This window comes from Eptesicus fuscus, chromosome 2, assembly GCF_027574615.1.
Source record: "Eptesicus fuscus isolate TK198812 chromosome 2, DD_ASM_mEF_20220401, whole genome shotgun sequence".
NCBI classification, from domain to species: domain Eukaryota; kingdom Metazoa; phylum Chordata; class Mammalia; order Chiroptera; family Vespertilionidae; genus Eptesicus; species Eptesicus fuscus.
Window position 1 is genome coordinate 74638219 of NC_072474.1, and position 21429 is coordinate 74659647.

The following is a 21429-nucleotide window of genomic DNA, read 5'->3' on the forward strand; positions in this document are numbered from 1 at the left end:
GCACCCGGCCTCTAGTCTATAATAAATTACAAATAACAGGAAAACTGTAAAGTTGATTCAGCAGGATGATAGCACTTTGAGATATTACACAGATTTGTATTAAAAATAAGGTCATTACTTTATAATGTTCTGACTTGCCAAAAAATGCTTTGATTGTTCATTAAATGTATTTACTTTGGCTGTGTGTGTTATATTTTAACTTCCTGATTGATTTCCCTTTGGACATAAGTGTGAGCCGTGGGAACCGGATCAGCCATTTGAAAAGAAACCTGTGTACCGCCAGGATGCCTAGGAAGTGGGTTTCAGTTCTGCTGCTGCTACAGCTGAGTTGTCACTTCAGCCCTGGGAGCTGTGGGAAGGTGCTGGTGTGGCCCACAGAATACAGCCATTGGATGAACATGAAGACAATCCTGGATGCACTTGTCCAGAGAGGTCATGAAGTGACTGTACTGACATCTGCAGCCTCAATTCTTGTTGATCCCAATAAACCAACTGCTATTCAATTTGAGATTTTTCCTACATCTTTAACAAAAGATGATTTTGAGGATCTTTTCATGAAGGTGATCTCTAAGTGGACATATATGCCAAAAGATACATTTTGGGCTTATTTTTCACTAATGCAAGATCTCACTCTTAAATATACTGATGTTATTCACACACTCTGTAAAGATGCAGTTTTGAACAAGAAACTTATGACCAAACTACAGGAATCAAGGTTTGACATCATTCTTGCAGATGCCATTGGACCCTGTGGTGAGCTGCTGGCTGAGCTACTTAAAATACCTTTTGTGTACAGTCTCCGCTTCTCTCCGGGCTATAACATTGAAAAGTACAGTGGAGGACTCCCATTCCCTCCATCCTATGTACCTGTTATCTTGTCAGAATTAAGTGATCATATGACATTCATGGAGCGAGTAAAAAATATGATGTACGTACTTTATTTTGACTTCTGGTTCCAATCATTTAGTGAGAATTGGGATCAGCTTTACAGCAAAGCACTAGGTAAGTCAAGTCCTTACTTGGTATCATGAAATCCTAACTTTCTTAGTGCTCTAAGAGGTGGGTTAGTATAAGTATTAATTCAGAGAAATGTGTCTTTTATAAGTAAAATGATAAAATAATATTATATGATGATCTTTCATTCTCACAAATATTATGGAAATGCTTAAATTATAAGGTCATTGAGGAATTGCTTCCTCTTGTATAGTTTAGCTTGATTTAAAAACTGAAATATTTTGCCATATTACCTGAAGGGTTCTTTCACACTAGAGAGAGAGAGTGCTCTGTGCCAGACTCAGGAACCTATAATTTGAGTTTTCTAATAATTTAACATCCCTTCACTAAGCACTTACAACTCATCTGCTTAAACACTAAACTGTTGTTGATGTGTGGACACGTAAGTCACTAAACTACATTTTGTGAAAAGTCTTCCTTCAATAAAGACAAAATGAGTCAAAATTAAGAGTGAGCACATCTATTACTATTATGAAAATATTCCAGCTGTTATTTAAAAATGTTTTTATTAATGCACAAGTATTATCAGGCTCCTAAATTGAACCAAATATATGTATAGTACCAGGAACGTAGCCATACCCTCAATATCTCAGTTTTTGGGAAATATAGGATAAAGGGAATAGCTTGCTAAATTGCAGAAACTGGACTAAATAACCTAGAAAAAAATGTTTCCATAAATATGGTAGATTTAATTGATTGAGGAATTGAAATTCTTGTTTACATTAACATGTTTACTTCTGCAGCGTTACAGAGTAAGAAAATGCATGTTTAATTCTATAGTGGCTTAGGTTTAAAGATTTTCTATGATTGTGAATGTCCTGATGAGATGTTAGAGAAGAAAAATTCTTAGTTTATATATATATTGTTAATATATATGAACAACATAATGTAAAACATGTATATTATGTAAATACTAGAGGCTCGATGCATGAATTCATGCACAGGTGGGGTCCCTTGGCCAAGCTGGTGATCGGGGCTGATGGCAGTTGAGGGGGGGGGGGGGGGGGGGGGCGCGGGGGGGCAGCTGTGGGGAGGGACCACGGGAGGTTGGCCCCAGCAGCAAGCTAACCAACAGCCGATTCCATGAGGAATGGAATCCTGTCTGGGTCTGGGGTGAGGATGAACCAGATTCAGGGCTGTCAGGGGCCCAGCAGCAAGGTCTGGGTCAGTGCACTTAATAGCTATGGGCCGGTTGGCCAGTCACTCTGGTCAGTGGGTTGTAAAAGTTGCTTAGGCTTTTATATAGAGAGATGTTTGCATTATCAAGCCAGAGACACTTTAAACATCTTTGGCTACATTAGTCGAAGTTTCTGGGGTTTTTTTAAAGAAAACAAAAGGGAATATTCACTTTACAATATTCTTATTTTCTCCTCTTTTTGTTCTTTTTCCCTTTCAGGAAGACCCACTACATTATTCGAGTTAATGCAAAAAGCTGAAATATGGTTTATTCGAACCTACTGGGATTTTGAGTTTCCTCGCCCACTCTTGCCACATTTTGTATTTGTTGGAGGCCTCCACTGCAAACCTGCTAAGCCTCTGCCTGAGGTAAAACTACTCCTGTTTGTTCTGCTTTGCATTTTCAGTAGCAATGATGCAGTGTTCTTCATTCAGAAGGACTAATCATACTCAGAGAGATATAAGAATATGGGTAAAGTGATCCACCTATGGAAACTCATATATTTTATACTATTTAAAGAATCTGAATGTAACTATCATTACAGAATAATTATACTTGAGAGATTTTGGAAATAGGGTCAGTTAAATTAAGGCCTTCATTATTCAACACATATAAAATATCAGCCATTCATTAAAAAACTAATTTTAAAGTGACTAGCACAGTGCAAGGACAATGGGTGGATATACAAAGGAGCAGTGTAGACATAGTTTTTGCTCCCACACACCAGATATTTTACTTGGAAAGAGATCATATCAGCAAGTAATAAAAACAGTGTGAAAATATTATACTAAAGAAAAAGGATAATACTACAATAATGCTGGAGAGCATCCCATGGGAGTGAATCATAATACCTCAGGAGTGACAATAGCAATCTGGTATAAGTGAGCATGAGACATCCCTTGTTGTTGTCCTCCTTCAACAACAAAGATTTGCTCTCTCTCCACGAACAAAAGTGCCAATGCACATGGACCTGGAAAGAGTCTTGCCCACCTATGCATCAGGTAACAGGCAGAAAGACTTCAGTACTGGCTGTGACTCCTACAGGACATTGTGAATTGTTCCAGCCCCTCTGAGCTGTAGTCCAGGAGAAACTACCTGGCTTGGGCAGCCACCTATGGATGAGAGAGCTTTTGGAGAAGTCCAGATTTCCAAAAGAGAAGTTCCAGCACTCTGATCAAGCATAAAATAGATGTATTTGAATGCATTGGTGTGGGCAACAGGAAAGCCTGATTTTGCCAGCATCATTCCTCTTCCAAGGCAGCTCAGTGGAAGACTAAAAGAAGGACCACCCATGCCAGTGATTTCTCTCACAGGGATAGAGAGCCGGTGAGTGGATGCAGAGCTTCCCCTGGTTTGTAGGATGCTTCCAAAGAGCTCATTTCTCTCTCACAGCATCCAGAGTATAGAATTGGCAGTTCAGTAATTGGCAAGAGAGAACAGATCTGGAGAGTGGCAAAGAAGATTAGCGGGGGGCATGTTAAAGAGACACAGTTCCTCCTGACTGCATTCTGTACTCCATCAGGAAGCCTGACCACAAACCACGAAGAACACCTTTCTTACAGATCCCCCCATACTGGCATGTGGACACCAACAGTGACCTGCATTCCAACTCATTATTTCCTCCCCTCTGTGGCCAGCTCCATGTAGAAGCTGCCTAGGGCAGCAGCAAGAACATGATTTGATAAAAGGCTAGGAAGCTAGAGCAGAATACAGACAAGGGCTTACAGATATGAGAGAACCACACACTTGAGCTGTAGCACCACCTTCAGGAAAATAAAAGAAGGAAGCTCAGCATCTAGCCTGGTGCTTTATATGAAGGGAGGACAAACAGGCTCAAGAATCCTCCCACAACAGGGAGCATGAAGCACAGAGCAGGCATATTCATTCAAGATCTCAAAAAGCCTTATCTACAGCAGTACTGATAAAAGGTATTTCTACCCTGAAAGTAGTAAACATAAGCAGGTGATTGCTAATTCAAATGCAAAAACAGCAAGGCAAAATTCCAAAGAACAAGAAAAATCAAGGAAACATTAGGTCACCAAATTTTACAACAATCCTTCAGAAACCAAATACAGATGTGGAGATATATGATTCACCCAATAAAAAGTCAAAATAACTGTGCTAAGGAGACTTGGTGATCTACAAGACAACAGAATCTTGTGCACTGTTGGTGGGAATGTAAAACCGGTCCAACCACTATGAAAAATAGTATGGAGCGTTTTTAAGAAGTTAAATAGAGCTGCCATATGATCCACAAATCTACTTCTGTGTACACTTCTAGAAGTAAGAAAAAAAGGATATCAAAAAATATCCATAACCTCATGTTTATTGCACCATTTTTCACAAGAGCTAATAAATATAAACAAATTAAGAGATGTGAAATACAAACACACACACACAAACACACACTAAAATATTGTTCAGCTATAAACAAGGAGGAAATCCTACCATTTGGGACAACATAGATGGACCATGAAGGTATTATGTTAAGTGACATAAGGCACACTGAAAAAGACAAATATAGGATATCACTTACTAGTATATGTGGAATCTGAAAATGGAAAACCCCATAGAAACAGAAGCATAATGGTGATTACCATGAACTGGTGAAAGTGAGATTAGTGGGTAAGAAGAAGTTGGTCAAGGGTACAGAATTGCAACTCGAAGATGATTAAGTTTGGGAGATATAGTGATTGTAGCCAACAATACTCTTTATATACTTGAAAGTTTCTACATATTAGATCTCAAATGTTCTCACCACACACATAGAAAGATAATTATGTGACCTAAATAGAAATGTTCTCTAATATTAGGTACTAATCATATTATCTATATATATAAAAGCCTAAGCTACTCACAACCAGGGGGCAGATGCTCAATGCAGGAGCTTCCTCTGGTGGTCAGTGTCCTCCCACAGCAGGAGAGCCGCTCAGCTGACCAACAGGAACCAGAAACCTGGTTCACAGCTGGCGAGCACAGCTGTGCCAGCGCTAGCCTCTCCTACCTCTGCAGCAGCACTACAGGGCCATGGAGGCAGCAGATACAGTGGGGACAAATTGAGAGTGGCAGCAGCACAGCTCGGGCTCCACCCTGGCCGTCTGCCACTTTGTGAACTACCACACCCCTAAGGGCCTGTGGTAGTCCAATATTTCCCAAGGGGTCCCAGTTTGTGAAAGAGCACAGGCCAGGCTGAGAGACCCTACCGGAGCACAAATCCATGCACCTGGCCTCTAGCAATATTTAAATGAATCAACTCAATACACTGTACACCTTAAACCTACAGAATGTTGTATATCAACTAGAGGTCTGGTACATGGATTCATGCACCAGTGGGGTCCCTCAGCCTGGACTGCAGGGATCAGGCTGATATTGGCTCTCTAACATCCCCCAAGGGTCCCAGATTGTGAGAGGGCGCCATCCAGGCCAAAGTACCCCCACCAGTTCATGATTAGGGCCAGTGAGGTACCACGGGAGGGCTCTAGGGTGTGTCCGGCCCTTCTTGGCCAGTTCTGATCAGGGCCGATTGAGGCCTTCCTGCTGGGGAGAGATGTTTGGGAGGTTGGATGGCAGGGGAGGGACCATGGGAGAACCCCAGGGCACCTCAGGCCCATCTTTCCCAGTCCCCATTGGCTGGACCACAGCAACAAGCTAACCTATTCATCTTAGCATCAACTCCTGGTGGTCAGAGTATGTCATAGCAACTGGTCCAACAGTCAAATGAACTTTCGGACAGGCAGCATATTAGGCTTTTATTTTATAGGATTATATCTCATTTTTTATACATAAGTTTGAAGCAAGGATTAGAATGAGAAAGTAAACTTTTTTATGTTAGAAGGGTTATGTCTTGATTTTTCAGAGGAAAAACAACAAGTAAACTATTTAAAACAGAAAAATCAACAGAGCGAGTGGGGGTGGATAGATGAGTATGAAATTTGGACCAGATAAGAAATTTTGGCTTCTTACACATTTTGGGGTGGGAGCTAGAAAGTACACTGAGTAATCAGGAATTTTTATAGTACTAAAAGTAGTAAAATTTGAAAACTGATAAAAAATCAGGGACCACAACAGAATAATTCTGAAAAAATTCTGAACATGACTTCGCCACAGCAACTTTAAATACATCAAACTGAGTTACTCAAGAGGGTGACCAGATCTTTGGTGCAGAGAGCCCAGTTGTACCTCTCCCACTGTGGGGCAGGTGCTCCCTGGGAGATATAGCAAGGTGATCACGAGAGCCCCTCACAGCCAGGTACACGTAGCATATTCTACTAGAACTTCCATTTTACAATATGATTTCAGAGCAAAAGGTGTCATACACAAACATATCAGAAACATGTACACAAGTAAGTTACTATATAAGGATAATTCTGTATTATCAATAAAAATCTTAAGGTTATTTCATGGAAATTCTGGACAATAATACCAGACTCATGAATTATAGTAATTCTCCAGCATGTAAGAAGTGATTTAGGGAAAGAGGTCCAAGATTTCATCATCGGAAGACCCTGAACTGACACCTTCCCGTGAACACTCAGAATATACAGCTACATGAAGAGCATTTCCTCCTGGAAAACAGCGGAGGGTTGACTGAACAGCTTCTGCACAAGAAATAAGAGAGAAACTGCGTAGAAAAGGTTGAGAAACTGTGAGAACTCTCCAGACTCTGTGGAAACACTTTGGGATTGGAGGTGCCTGAGTGCCAATGTTTACATTCTCTTTCCACTAATAGCATGGGCAAGAATTCAATTCAAGTGCTGTAGCTCACCTGCAAGGGTACCATAGAGTGCCGTAGTCCGCTCACCCAACATCCCCCCACCCCCTGGCTCAGACAGACAACTGCATGGCAGTGCTACAGCCATATGTCACTGGCTACTCCAAACCCAGCCATACAACCTACCATGGTACCCCAGAGCTGGGCACGCTGGGAAAATTGGCCCATGTTTGCCTCAACTGTGGCTAGCCTGCATGCCAGGAATCCCCTGGTACCTCAAAAAACCACTTCAATTCCAGCCAGCCTGCCAAAGCCACACAGCACACACAGAATACACAAAGATCGTTCCTACACAAACCCACTCCATCAGGTTCAGCAGAGGGGGTTGTTTCATCTAATTCTTAGAAATAAGCATGGACAGTAAAACAAATGAGGAAGTACAGAAGACTTGGACTTATAACAAACTGATCTAATGCACAGAAACAAACACAAAGAGGCAGCAAATATAGGGAGACAAAGGAACAGGCCCCAAATGAAAGAATAGAAGAAATCTCCAGAACAAGAGCTATACAAGAAACATACAACCTTCAATGAATGAACCAGGAAGAAGCATAAAAACTGAACATATCAATTACTAGCAAGAAAATTGAAATAGTAGTTACAAAAAACAACAACTCCCAGTAAATAAAAGTTCAGGACCAGATGATTTCACAAGGAAATTCTACTGAACATTTAATTCCACCAAACAATACATACCTATTCTTCTCAAATTAGTCCAGAAATATTGAAAAGGAAATAACACTCCCAAACTCATTCTATGAAAGCAGTCAGCAGTACCATGATACCAAAACCAAAGACAATACCAAAAAAAAATCACAAGACAGTACATATCTCTGATAAAATAGATGTGAATATTTTCAACAAAATATTAGAAAACTGAATTCAACAGTATATTAAAGGATTATACATCATGCTCAAGTGGAATGTATTCTAGCAATGCAAGGATGGTTCCATATCCACACAAAAAATCAATGTGATAGACAACATCAACAAAACCAAGGATATAATCATGTGATCATCTCAATAGATACAGAAAAATAGTATTTGACAAATCCAGCATCCATTCATTATAAAAACTCTCAACAAAGTGGGTACAGAGAGAACAAAAGGTCAACATAATAAAGAGCATATATGACCAATAAAATCCACAGCTAATATTGTATGTAATGGTGCAAAGCTAAAAGCTTTTCTTCTGCAATCAAAAGCAACACAGTGATGCACACGATTGCCACCTTTATTTAATACAAGGGGCCCGGTGCATGAAATTCGTACATTGGCGGGGGGGTGAGGGGGGAGGTCCCTCAGCCGAGCCTGCCCCCTCTCACATACTGGGAGCCCTCAGGGGATGTCCTACTGAGGTGACCAGGCTGATCAGGGGAAGGCACCAGCCCCATCACCCCGCTGCTGCAGCCACTGCCAGTCATCACAGCCACCAAGGTGTTTTCAACAACACGGACTCCAGTCCCTTCACCATGAAAAAATGACAACTTTCTTTAGGCATTTTCAAGATGTGTCTTTCATAGGATATGACATTTCTTTCTCTCTTTTTTTTTTATCCTCACCTGAGGATATGTTTCCATTGATTTTTAGAGAATGTGGAAGAGAAAGGGAAAGACCGAGAGAAACATCAAAGTGAGAGGAACACTTTAGTTGCCTCCTGCATGAGCCCTGACCTGGGCCCCAGCCAGGGAGGAGCCTGCAACCTAGTTACATAACCTTGATCAGAATCGAACCCAGACCATGTGATCGGCAAGCCAAGGCATTGTCCACTGAGTCAAACTGGCTAGGGAAGGATAGGAACGTTCTTAGCCCTCCAGCAGCGGACCTTCATTTTTTTCTCCAGGAGTGTGGTGGAAAAACACTAGATCACCTTTTAGGATTCTTATACCCAATTTTCTAAGAAGATTACCAGTGGCATACAGAGAGCTTAGCCAATGAGCGGTCAGAAAAGGTGTTTCCTCTGTAGTTCACACCTATTACCTCTGATCTCGGGCTCCGGTCCTGCCAAAACCTAAAGCCTCAGGGCCTGGGCAGAGGAGACCCCAGATCACTCTGATCTCTGGCTCTGCCCCTGTCCAGACCTCAAGCCGCTGGCCAAAGCCTTAGGCCTGGGCAGGGGTCCCCCAGCTCCCTCCAATTGTGGACACCACACCTGGCCAGGCCCCAAGCCTCTGGCCAGGTCTTAGGGCTTGGGCAGGGGGCCCCCAGCTTCCTCTAATTGCCCAGCTCCACCTCTATGCAGGAGGCCCCTGGCTCAGGCCCTTCCCTGTTTGCTCAGGACCTACAGGGGCCCTACCTTGGAGTGTCCTGGGTGCTGAGAAAGTTCCCAGGACTCAGGCTGCTGGGCGCCTACATATGCAAATTAACCTCCATCTTTATTGGGTTATTTTGCATACTCACTCTGATTGGCTGTGGGCATAGCAGAGGTATGGTCTATTTACATGTTTGTCTATTATTAGGTATGAGAGTATTTAAAGGCTTAGCTAGAGCAATCAGAGAAGAAATAGAAAGAAATGGCATTTATATTGGAAATGAAGAAGTGAAATTGTCACCATTTGCAGATGACATGACACTGTATATAAAGAACCCTAAGATTCCACACATAAACTACTAGAACTGATAAATGAAGTAAGTAAAGTAGTAGAAAACAAAGTAAATATCCAGAAATCACTCAACAAATAAAAAGTGTTGTCAAGAAGGTAGAGAAAAGAGTACTCCTGTGCATGGAGCAAATTTGTAAATTAGTGAAGCCACTATGGAAAACAGTGTGGAGATTCCTCAAAAAATTAACAATAGAATAGCATACAACCCAGCAATTCCACTTCTGAGTATTTATCAGAAGTAAACAAAAACACTAATTTGAAAAGATATATACACCCCCATGTTCATTACAACATTAACTACAATAGCCAAGATATGAAATCAACCTTGGTGTCAATCAACAGATAAATAGGTAATATGCATTTGGTCTATACACACCATGAAAAATTACTCACCAATATCAAAGGATCACATCTTGCTAAATTCAACAACATGGAAGGACCTAGAGGGTATTATGTTAAGTTAAATAAATCAGGCAGAAAAAGACAAATACTATATGATTTTACTTATATATATAACCTAAAAAAAAACAACAACAACAACAAGAAACAGACTTATAGATACAATTTATAAACTAACTAGAGGCTCAGTGTATGAAATTCATGCACTTGGCAGTGTCCCTCACCCCGGCCTGTGCCCTCTCCCAGTCCGGGAGATCTCGGCAGATATCCGACAAAGCCAGCAGTTGGACATCTTAGAGCTGCCACGAATGCACAGAGGCTCCCGCCACTGTTGCTGTGCTCGCAAGCCATTAGCCCACCTTAGGGCTTCTAGCTAGGCATTGCTCCCCCTGTGGGAGTGCACTGACCACCAGGGGCAGCTCTTGCATTGAGTGTCTGCCCCATGGTTGTAAGTGCGCATCATAGCAACAGCTCGGTCAATTTGCACATTACCCTTTTATTAAATAGAACTAGAGGCCCAGTGCATGAAATTTTTGCATGGGGTGGGGTCCCTTCAGCCCAACCTGCACCCTCTCCAATTCGGGACCCCTCGGGGGATGTCTGACTGCAGGTTTAAATCCAATCCCGGGGATTGGGCCTAAACTGGCAGTGGAAAAACCCTCTCACAATCCAGGACTGCTGGCTCCTAACTGACCACCTGCCTGCCTACCTGATGGCCCCTAACTAGCCCCCCTGCCAGTCTAATAAACCTAACTGCCTCTGCCTGCCAACCTGATAGTCCCTAACCCCAACCCCTGCCAAACTGGTCGCCTATTACTGCCCCCCCCTTGCCAGCCTGGTTGCCCCCAACTTCCCCCTCTGCTGGCCTGGTCGCCTCTAAATGCCCCTCCTGCTAGCCTGGTCACCCCCAACAGCAACTCTGCCACACGGGTCACCCCTCACAGCCCCCATGCCAGCCTGGTCACCCCAATTCTGCCTCCCCCCCCCGCCGCCAGCCTGTATGACAGCCTACTGTTCAGTCATCCATCCAGTTGTTTTGATCATGAAAGCTGCTGACTTTTTATATATTATGATGGTTACCAGAGGGAAGGAGGGTGGGAATGGAGAAAAAGGGGAAGCGGAATAAGAGGCACATACTTATAGTTATGAAATAATCACAGGAATTTAATGTACAGCATAAGGAATATAGTCAATAATATTTACTATAACTTGGTGCAGTGAGATGGTTACTAGACTTATCACAGAGGAAAGTATATAAATGTCAAATTACTATGTTATACACCTGACACAAATATAATATAGTATGCCAACTATATTTTGATAAATTTTTTAATGATTTGTGGGGAAAGCTTGGGAGAATCTGACAAAAGTTAAGATGAGCTATAAATTATTATAGAGATGATAAAAAAGATAAACAGTCATTCTAATCATAATGAACTTTTTCTTAGTTTTCATAGTCAAAGATAAAATACTAATGAATATACTAAAATAATTCTCCAGAAAACCTGACAAGCATAGACACAAATAATTTAGTACAACTACAATAAAGAAATAAAGGTGAGTCAAGATATTGTTGTGTAGCCTCATTATAAGAATATATATTATTTATTGATAACATTATAAATGAAGAGTCTCTAAAAGTCTCTTCAATACTGTGTATGGGCTCTATTTCATTTCCTCCTTATACACCTCCCAAACACACACAGACACACAGACACACATTTACACAAGTACCTATGTAATCTATATATATAAAAGTCTAAGCGTTCATCTGACCACCTGACTGGTCAGTAGGTATGACGCGCACAAACCACCAGGGGCAGATGCTCAACACAGGAGATGCCAACCTGCAATGACTTTGCAGCAGTGGTTCTCAGGTGGCACATCCCAGAACCAGAGAGGAGGGAGGCTGATTCCACCTTCGGCTGTGGGGTTTTTTATTGCTGGGACACTGTCAGCCGCAAATCTGGTTTACTGCACAGTTGTGTTTGCATTCCACACCTTGTATGACAGCAACTTTACGGAGTGCCCTCTTGCACTTTAGGACCCCTTAGTGGATGTTTCAGCTTGATCCCCGCAGGCCAGGCCGAGGGACCCAGACAGCCGGAGGGATCCCGGCTCACTGCAGACAGGCTTCAAGCCAAAGACCTGCCTCAGGTGTGACCGGATGGAGGAGGATGGTGAGGGGTTGGCTCCAGGACGTGTCTGGCCAATCTCGGCCAGTCCCGCCCCACTAGCCACCTTCTAATTAATTTCCTTTCAATGTGCATGAATCCATGCACCTGGCCACTAGTATGTAGTAAGGGATTTCAAGCTCATCAATTGTATACTCCAAAGGAACTGAGAGAGATTAGATCTCTTCAAAACAGCCACTGATAATAAGAGAATGAAGGTTTCTCAAAAAAATAAAAACAATTATCATTTGACCCAGCAATAGAACTTATGGGTATATTCGAAAACAGTGACAATAAAATCATATTTATAGCACTATTCACAAGAGCCAAAAGATAAAATCAACCTGAGGGCCATTGATAGATAAATCAATAAACAATCAATACACACAATGTATTATGTGCTGTGAGTCAGCTCTGACTCCTGAAGACTTCATGAATGAGTGATGTCCACAAAATCCTACATTTAACAGCCCTCTCAACTCTTTTAGACTCATGCCTATGGCTTCTTTTATGGAGTCAATCCATCTCAGATTTGATCATCCTCCTTCCTGCTGCCTAACTATACTAATAACTTCTTATAATACATAATTTTCTCTTTGGCTTTTTGAAGCAATTATTTCAATAGTGTTCACTATGCTATTGTCTTTTGTAATGGAAAAAAATTCTTCCTTCACAGGAAATAGAAGAGTTTGCCCAGAGCTCTGGAGAAAATGGTATTGTGGTGTTTTCCCTGGGGTCGATGGTCACTAACATGACAGAAGAAAGAGCCAATGTGATTGCATCAGCCCTTGCCCAGGTTCCACAAAAGGTTAGATAAACTACCTTAGAGCAGAAAGCTAATGAGTGTGTTAAACTCTGTAAAGTGTCTGATTAAGAAATGTCTACATGGAAGGTAAAGTATTAAAAGAGCTTCAATGATCTTAGATACCAATTTGAAAAACAAAATACACATGTCAGCTGCTAAAGTAGTACAGAGGTTGTTTTTGATGGGCAATATGGTATTTCATTCTGGTCACAAAGAAGTATATATCAAAAGTACAGTATGAAGTTTGGTATTATAATAGTACTAAATGTCTGGTGCACGGAATTCGTGCACGGGGGGGTAGGGGTGCCTCAGCCTGGCCTGTGTCCTCTTGCAATCTGGGATCCCGCATGCATGTTGGACCTACACCAACAGTCAGACATCCCTCTTGAAATTGGGGCCACTGCATGTACCAGTGATCATACTTTCATACAGATAAAAGGCATCTTACTGTTATATAGGCAGCTACATTTTTTGACCTGATTATAAAAAGTAGTGCATAACATGATCCTTCTGAGGCAGTATACCATTTTCCCCATCTTATGGGTGGAAAAACTGAGGCAGAGAGAAGTTAAGTAATTGGCTTTGTCACACAGTTATATGTGTCAGAATCAGGGCTGACCACAAAATGTGCAAGTCAGAGTCCATGCATGTCATTGCTGCATCATCCTGTTTTATCAGTGTTAGAATAGCTATGCCATTTTTAATTTTTAAATCTAAGAGACTGTCCCCAATATATAGGGTAGGGTCACTAGGCCTGGCCAGCAATCAGGGCCATCTGTGGGCTGACCAGCGGGCAGGGCGATCGGGGGGCCACCTCTGGCACCCGCCTTGACTGGTGGCATGGCACAGCCGCTGGCCAGCCCTGTCACCAACACTGCTGCTGGTCGAATTCCCCTGGTGGTCAGTGCGTGCCATAGCAACCAGTCATTCCACTGGTTAGTCAATTTGCATATTAGGATTTTATTACATAGGATTATAGGGCAGGAACAGATATCACCAAATCCTATCCTGTCATTTGCTTCATTTTCTTGCAGGATTCCTAGAGTACTGTACACACTACAGATGTTCTCAGATTGGAGTTAAATTTTAACATTAAACAGGGAATGATAACAGTCTGAAAGGCATCATAAAGTTTAGACTTGCCAGGTAATCCAGGCCTCTCCTACTTTCCCTGGATTTTGGATTAGGACTATACAGTGTTGCAAGGTGATATTCAGAGTAAGGATGTCCAGGGCTCACCAAGCTGCATCCAGGTACCTAAGCCAGCCACCATGATTAGAGGAAGGCCTGTAGAAAGGAAAGAGAACCTCCCTGGTGGGCTGGGCCCTGCTAAATTCTGAAGCAGGAAGACATAAAAGAAAGGGTGGAGGTGGGTTAGGGTGGAGGTGGGTTCAGCCCTCAAGGGGACCCAGTGTTTTATAATATGTGGCCTCAAAACAACCCCTCAGAATAATAACTGATAATGATGACAATGATGATGATGGTGATGGAGGAGGGGGGAGAGGAAAAGAAGGAAGAGGAGGAGTAGGAGGAGCAGATTTCAGACAAGCAGGGGGAGGGAATATAAAAGAGTCAACCAGAAACAAGCCTAGTGTGGCCCAGGTTCAGATGCTACCCTTTCCCAATAAATTATGGTAGTGAATTATTCTAATATATAAAGTACATTTGAAGGCTCTGGGTAATAGTGAACTACTTTTAGCTTCGTAATGTAGCTTTTAGTGAACTACTTTTAGTTTCCTAATGTAGCTTTCTCTTTATCACCTATGCAAATTTGCTGAGAACTTGAAGTAACTTTAACACATAGCAAAAAGATGTTAACCACTATAAACTAGAATCCAGCTTACTGGTGGACTTAGAAATTGTTTGGCCATTTATAATTAACTAACCATATTAATCAATGCTGTCAATGTATTGTAGCATGTTTTGTAGTATTAGCAATCAGATGAAAAAAATTTACTGTCATCATCATATTTGATCTTTTCAACGGGTAAACTATTATTTATAAAGTGTCCATGGCTTTTCTTTCTATGTTTTAAGAAAATTTCCTACAGACTGATTCCTTAGCCTCTCAGCATAACAATTATGGCTGGTCTCATTTTCGGTTCTTATAAGTGTATTTCTTGTATCACATGATCTCACGCAACTAGGGGAAATAATCAACAACATAAACTGATGGACAAAAACAGATCCGGAGACAGGGAAGCATCGATCAGACTGCCAAACCTCAGAGGGAAGGTAGAAGAGGGTGGGGATAAAAGGGAGAGATCAACCAAAGGACTTGTATGCATGCATATAAGCCTAACCAGTGATCACGGACAACAAGGGGGTGGGGGCATACATGTGGAGGGATTTGGGGTGGGAATGGGGGGGATGAGGACAATTATGTGATACCATAATCAATAAAAATAAATAAATAAATAATAAATAAATAAATAGTACATACAATTTGCCTTATAAAATAAATTCTAAAATGGGGGGGAAATAGAAGAAAAGAGAAAATATTCAATCCTAGTTAGAGTGATAATACTGGATTTAGGTGAAAATTAAAACTTGGAAGTGCTGATTAATGAGTAGAAAACTAAAAGAAGTTAAACATACTCATTAAGCAGATATTATTTATTATTATTAATAAACTTTTACATATCAGAATGATTCAATTCTCATAAGTAGCTGATTGCACTGATTTTGTAAATCAAAAGATGTAAAAAACTCCAAGGTAATTTATGAAATTAGTGAATATTAGTAAACCACTTCCCCATCATTCAAAAAGAAATATACAAGTTAACATTTAACCTGGATGATGAGATTTAGAATAATAACTAATTAAAATAAATGCATAGACTATTAATTTGCTGTGTTTTGCACTATAATTATATGACTACCTAAAAAATGTTATATGCTTAAATTGGTCATTGATCATCTCATTTGTCTAACCCCAAAATGTGAAACATCAAGATTGCACTCATACCTGACTGAATATAAAAATAACTAACCCGCAATGTAAGTATTTATGCCTCTTACATCAGTGTTTTATTGGTTCTCATTATCAACATGTCTTGTTCTCATTCCCTTACCTGTACTATGTCAGGGATTTAACTAGATGACTCTTAACCTATTTAGTATTATATCATGATATAACTCTGCAGTTTGACTCAAGAAATACATTACCTTATTTACCCTAACAGGTTATATGGAGATATGATGGCAAAAAACCAGATACCTTAGGGCCAAATACTCGGCTCTATAAATGGATCCCCCAGAATGACCTTCTTGGTAAGATTCTGGAAAACCCTGAAATGAGAATCAAGTCAACCAGAATGATAAACAGTTCACTAGGATAGAAATGTATTGGATATTTCTTATTGAAAACATCAAAAATAAAAATGAACTTCCCAATATTTATTTCCCAGTCCTAGGGGAGAAGGATTAGCTATAACAGGTGGCATCTTATTTTACACAGCCATGTTCCGTATGGCCACAAACAAAAGATCTTTTATTTCATGTGTAATTCCTCTCAGAGAGAATATCTCAACCTTTTCCTAATTGTCACTCTGCCTCCTAATTCTCTCCTTACACCAATCATATAATCCACGGTAAAGGTGTACAGGCATTCCTGAAAAATATCAGCTTCCCTTTTATTGCCAGTGACTCTCCATTTTCCATTGGGAAAATAATTTAATATATCTTTCTGAAGTAATAACACTTTCTTTTTTTAATAGCATCCAACTGCTTCCCAGTTCTTCTTCTTCTATTTTTTCTTTTTAATTTTTTTATTGAAGTCAGAGAGGAAGGGAGAAGAAAAGAGAGATAGAAACATCAATGATGAGAGAGAATTATTGATTGGCTGCCTCCTGCATGTTCCCTACTGGAGATCAAGCCCGCAACCCAGGCATGTGACCTTGACCAGAATCCACCCCGGGAACCTTCATTTCGTAGGCTGCCACTCTATCCACTGAGCCAACCAACTAGGGCATAATAACATATTTCATTATAATGTGTAGCTTTTCCTTCCTCTGATTCCTGTGCCACCACCATCCCATTGTCTGCTGCCTTGACATCTACATATCACACTCTGACTTCACCATTTTATTAAGAGACTATATTTCAACATGCACCACCACTTTTTTTTTTTTTGCATACACTTTTTAAATCCAGAGTATTCTCTTTCCATGTGTCCACTGGCAACTTATATTCATTTTTGAGACACAAGAAACACACCGATCTTCTCTGTTAGCCTTCACTGTCTCTCCAGCAGACTTAGGTGCCTCTTCCTATGAGTTCTGAAAGACACTTTAATACAGTCTGATGTTTAAATCAATCTGTTACTAAATACATTGCCTCTGTCTGTGCCTTTATTGCACAACTCTCATTTTATTTCCAAGATTTATAATTCACAATTTGCTGAAATTCACCCAATCCTAGGCCATCCAAAAACCAAAGCCTTTATAACTCATGGTGGAACCAATGGCATCTATGAGGCAATCTACCATGGGATCCCTATGGTGGGTCTTCCTGTGTTTGCGGATCAACCTGATAACATTGCTCACATGAAGAGCAAGGGAGCAGCTGTCAGATTGGACTCGAACACCATGTCTACTGCAGATTTGCTCAATGCACTGAAGACTGTCATTAATGACCCTTCGTAAGTATCACATGTTTTTTATAGATAGGATTTATATATAGATTATTTTGTCAATAGTGTATCCTAGTTTTATCACATTTTTAAGAGGCTAAATTTAACATTATTAACATGAGTTAACCCAGATTAAATCTACTTTTATTTTTGACCACACATTTACTTCAAAGTTGCATATTAACCCCATGTATTTAATGGGTAGCCATCTAAAGCAACAATTTTCTCCTCCAATAATATAAAGTTATGTAGGTAATTATATGGACACATTTTTTTAAATATGATAAAATGCATAAAAGGAAGAGTGATAAACTAGAAGAAAAATCATAAATTCTTTACCTAAATAAATTTAATATCTAAAATTTCTGAAACTATAAATATCTTTACATTCAAAACCTTATTATCATAATAATAAAAGGCCACGAGGCATTATGACAAAAATGACCAAACAACCAGTCGCCGTGAAGTGGCAGTGACCTCCTCAGCCCGGGTCCAGTGGGTGGTGGCTATGGCCGGAGCAAAGCAGCCCCAATCCCAGATGCCTGGCGGTGGCCAGAGCAAAGCAGCCCGGGTCCTAGGTGCCTGGCAGCTGCAGGAGCAAAGCAGCCCGGATCCCGGTGGGTGGCGGTGGCAGCCAGAGCGAAGCAGCCTGGGTCCTGGGTACCTCTCAACAGCTGGAGTGAAGTGGCCCGGTTCCTGGTAACCAAGAGAAGCCAGTGCAGGCAGCCAGGGGAAGGAAGGCTTATTCTTGCACGAATCTTTGTGCATCAGGCCTCTAGTTTTATTATGATCATTTTAATAGATTTTATGAGATATTATTACATGCCCACAAGCCATGCCCACAAGCCATGCCCACCATCCAATCAGAGCGAGTATGCAAATTAACCCAAACCAAGATGGCTACAGCCACAGAGAGCAAGGTTTCCTAGATAACAGAGGAAGCCAATCTTTCTGCCAGCCATTGCAGGCCTAAGCCTCCACTCAAGCTACAAAGTTTCAATTATAGAAGGTAAACAAATACAAACAAATGGCGGCAGAACGGAGCTTGAGAGAGCAGGCCAGGGTTGCCGGTGGCAATAGGGGAAGCAAAGTTTTCTGCACACCCTGGCCGGGCCCACCCGCTTAAGGCAACAAAGTTTCAATTATAACCCCAACACAAATGGCTTCAGGCCTCGGAGGGAGCCCCAGGCTTGGCTCTGCTCCAGGCTACAAAGTTTCAATTGTAGAAGGAAAATAAGTTCCAGATACTAGGGCCTCCACTTGCATTGCCAGGGGGCGTGGCCAGCCTGCAAACCACCACAGGCCCCTCGTTCAGGCCGCCCCACACCCCAAGGGATCCCCACCCTGATCAGGGACACCCTTCAAGGCAAACCAGCTGGCCCCCACCCCTGTACCAGGCCTCTAATCTATCTAATAAAAGAGTACTATGCAGAATGATCATCACTGCAACATACAATATAGCTGCCCTCATGTGGTCAAAGATCCTGCCCCCATGTGGACACAAGATGGCCACCACAAGATGGCCAGCAGGAGAGGGCAGTTGGGAGGCAGCCGGCCTGCAAGGGAGGGAAGTTGTGAGGGACCAAGCCTGCAGGGAGGGCAGTTGAGAGGGACCAGGCTTGCAAGGGAAGGCAGTTGGAGGTGATCAACCCTGCAGGAGAGGGCAGTTAGGGGTAACCAGGCCGGCAGAAAAGGGAAGTTGGGGGCAAACAGGCTGGCAGGCAGAAGCGGTTAGGGGCAATCAGGAAGGCAGGCAGGCAAGCAGTTGGGAGCCAGCAGTCCTGGATTGTGATAGGGATGTCCGACTGCCCATTTGGCCCGATCCCAGGATCGGGCCAAACGGGCAGTCGGACATCCCTTGAGGGGTCCCACATTGGAGAGGGTACAGGCTGGGCTGAGGGACAACCCCCTCCGTGCACGAATTTCGTGTACTGGGCCTCTAGTACAGTAGATGGTCTTTTGGAACTGGCTACTTTCACATGGCATAGTGTTTTTTGTGTATGTTTTTAAAATATATTTTTATTGATTTCAGAGGGGAAAGAAGAGGGAGAGAGAGATAGAAACATCAATAAAGAGAAAGAATCACTGATCGGCTCCCTCCTGCACACCCCATACTGGGGATCAAGCAAGCAACCCGGGCATGTGCCCTGACTCAGAATCAAATGGTGAACTCCTGGTTCATAGGTCGAGGCTCAACCACTTAGCCATACTGATCTGTAAATAAAAATATTTTTTAACTAAAAATAAAAAGCAACTTAGAATGGGAATTATTGGCTTAAGCAAAGTAACTTTCTTGCAATGTTGGTATCTTTGTGTTTCTCCTTTAGATATAAGGAGAATGCTATGAAATTATCAAGAATTCAACATGACCAGCCAGTAAAGCCTCTGGATAGAGTAGTCTTCTGGATCGAGTTTGTCATGCGCCACAAAGGAGCCAAACATCTTCGGCCAGCCGCCCATGACCTCAGCTGGTTCCAGTACCACTCTTTGGATGTGATAGGGTTCCTGCTGGCCTGTGTGGCAACTGCTACATTTGTCATCACAAAATGTGTTCTGTTTTGTTGCCGGAAGCTTTTTAAAACAGGAAAGAAGAATAAAAGAGAGTAGTTGTTTCAGAGGCCTGAAGCTCATATGCCTGGTAGATAGGACTCCGCCACTTATTCCAACCAGAAGTTGAAATGTAAGGGTCACTACCTCCGGTGACAACCTTACTTTTCACAATTTAGATTCTCTGATCAAAATTTGTTTTCAAGTGACTACCTGATAAAGAGTTATAAATATGTCATGCCAAACATAAAGACTTATAAAAATTAAAACAAAAATAAAGCAATATAAATATACTTTTAAACTTGTTATTCTAATTGCAAAGTTATACCAAAAAATTAGCTTAACTGTGTTTCAAACATTACACGTCAACACAAGAACATTAAGTAGTCTATTCCCATATTAATATTATTTTGCAAATACTCAGAATATTTTAATATTATTTTGGTGCAAAATTCTGTAGTTTTATCTTTTGCTAAAGAAGCTATTCAAAAATTAGAATTGTGCAAAATGATTCATCCTCCTACTTCATTTTGGGAGACCACCAATGCTCCTTTATTTTACTGTACATGTAGCATCAGCATCACATCTTATTTAAAGACAGGGAAGTCATTTGCTTTCATCCAGTTTAAGTTAATTTATCATCAAAACCTATGTGGATTGAGATATATAACAATAGCTAATCTCTTCCTATTGTGAACTGAGCTATTTATGAAAGACATTGGTTTCAGTAGCTAATTCTCTTCCCCTCACAGCCCTCTAAAACAGTGGTTCTCAACCTTTCTAATGCCACGACCCTTTAATACAGTTCCTCATGTTGTGGTGACCCCCAACCATAAAATTACTTTCCTTGCTACTTCATAACTGTAATTTTGCTATTGTTATGAGTCGTAATGTAAATATTTGTGTTTTCCGATGGTCTTAGGCGACCCTGATAGCGATTCTCTCGGTGCTGTAGAGCCTAAAACCATCGGAAAACACAGATATTTACATTACAATTCATTAACAGGAGTAAAATTACAGTTATGAAATAGCAACAAAAATAATTTTATGGTTGGGGGTCACCACAACATGAGGAACTGTATTAAAGGGTCGCAGCATTAGAAAGGTTGAGGACCATTGCTCTAAAAAGATTACAGACACAAGTACCTCTAACTATCTATAATTATGACATTCATCCTATATAATAAAGATGTAATATGCAAATTAACCCTCACGCCCTCACAAAATGGCTGCCTACGACTAGACCAGCAAGGGGGTTAGTGAGGGACGACCAAACACCTGAACAAGCAGGCTGCGTGGGGTGACC

At 41.4% G+C, this 21429-nt stretch overlaps 1 protein-coding gene across 1 annotated transcript; it reads left to right on the forward strand.

Moving 5' to 3' along the window:
* Positions 1–269: 269 nt before the first annotated feature.
* Positions 270–20725, forward strand: LOC129151981 (UDP-glucuronosyltransferase 2B31-like). Its single transcript, XM_054728618.1, has 6 exons — positions 270–1002; positions 2411–2559; positions 12815–12946; positions 16129–16216; positions 17366–17585; positions 19904–20725. The coding sequence occupies exons 1-6, from the start codon at positions 285–287 to the stop codon at positions 20181–20183; spliced, it is 1587 nt and encodes a 528-aa protein (XP_054584593.1). The 5' UTR covers positions 270–284; the 3' UTR covers positions 20184–20725.
* Positions 20726–21429: the final 704 nt, after the last annotated feature.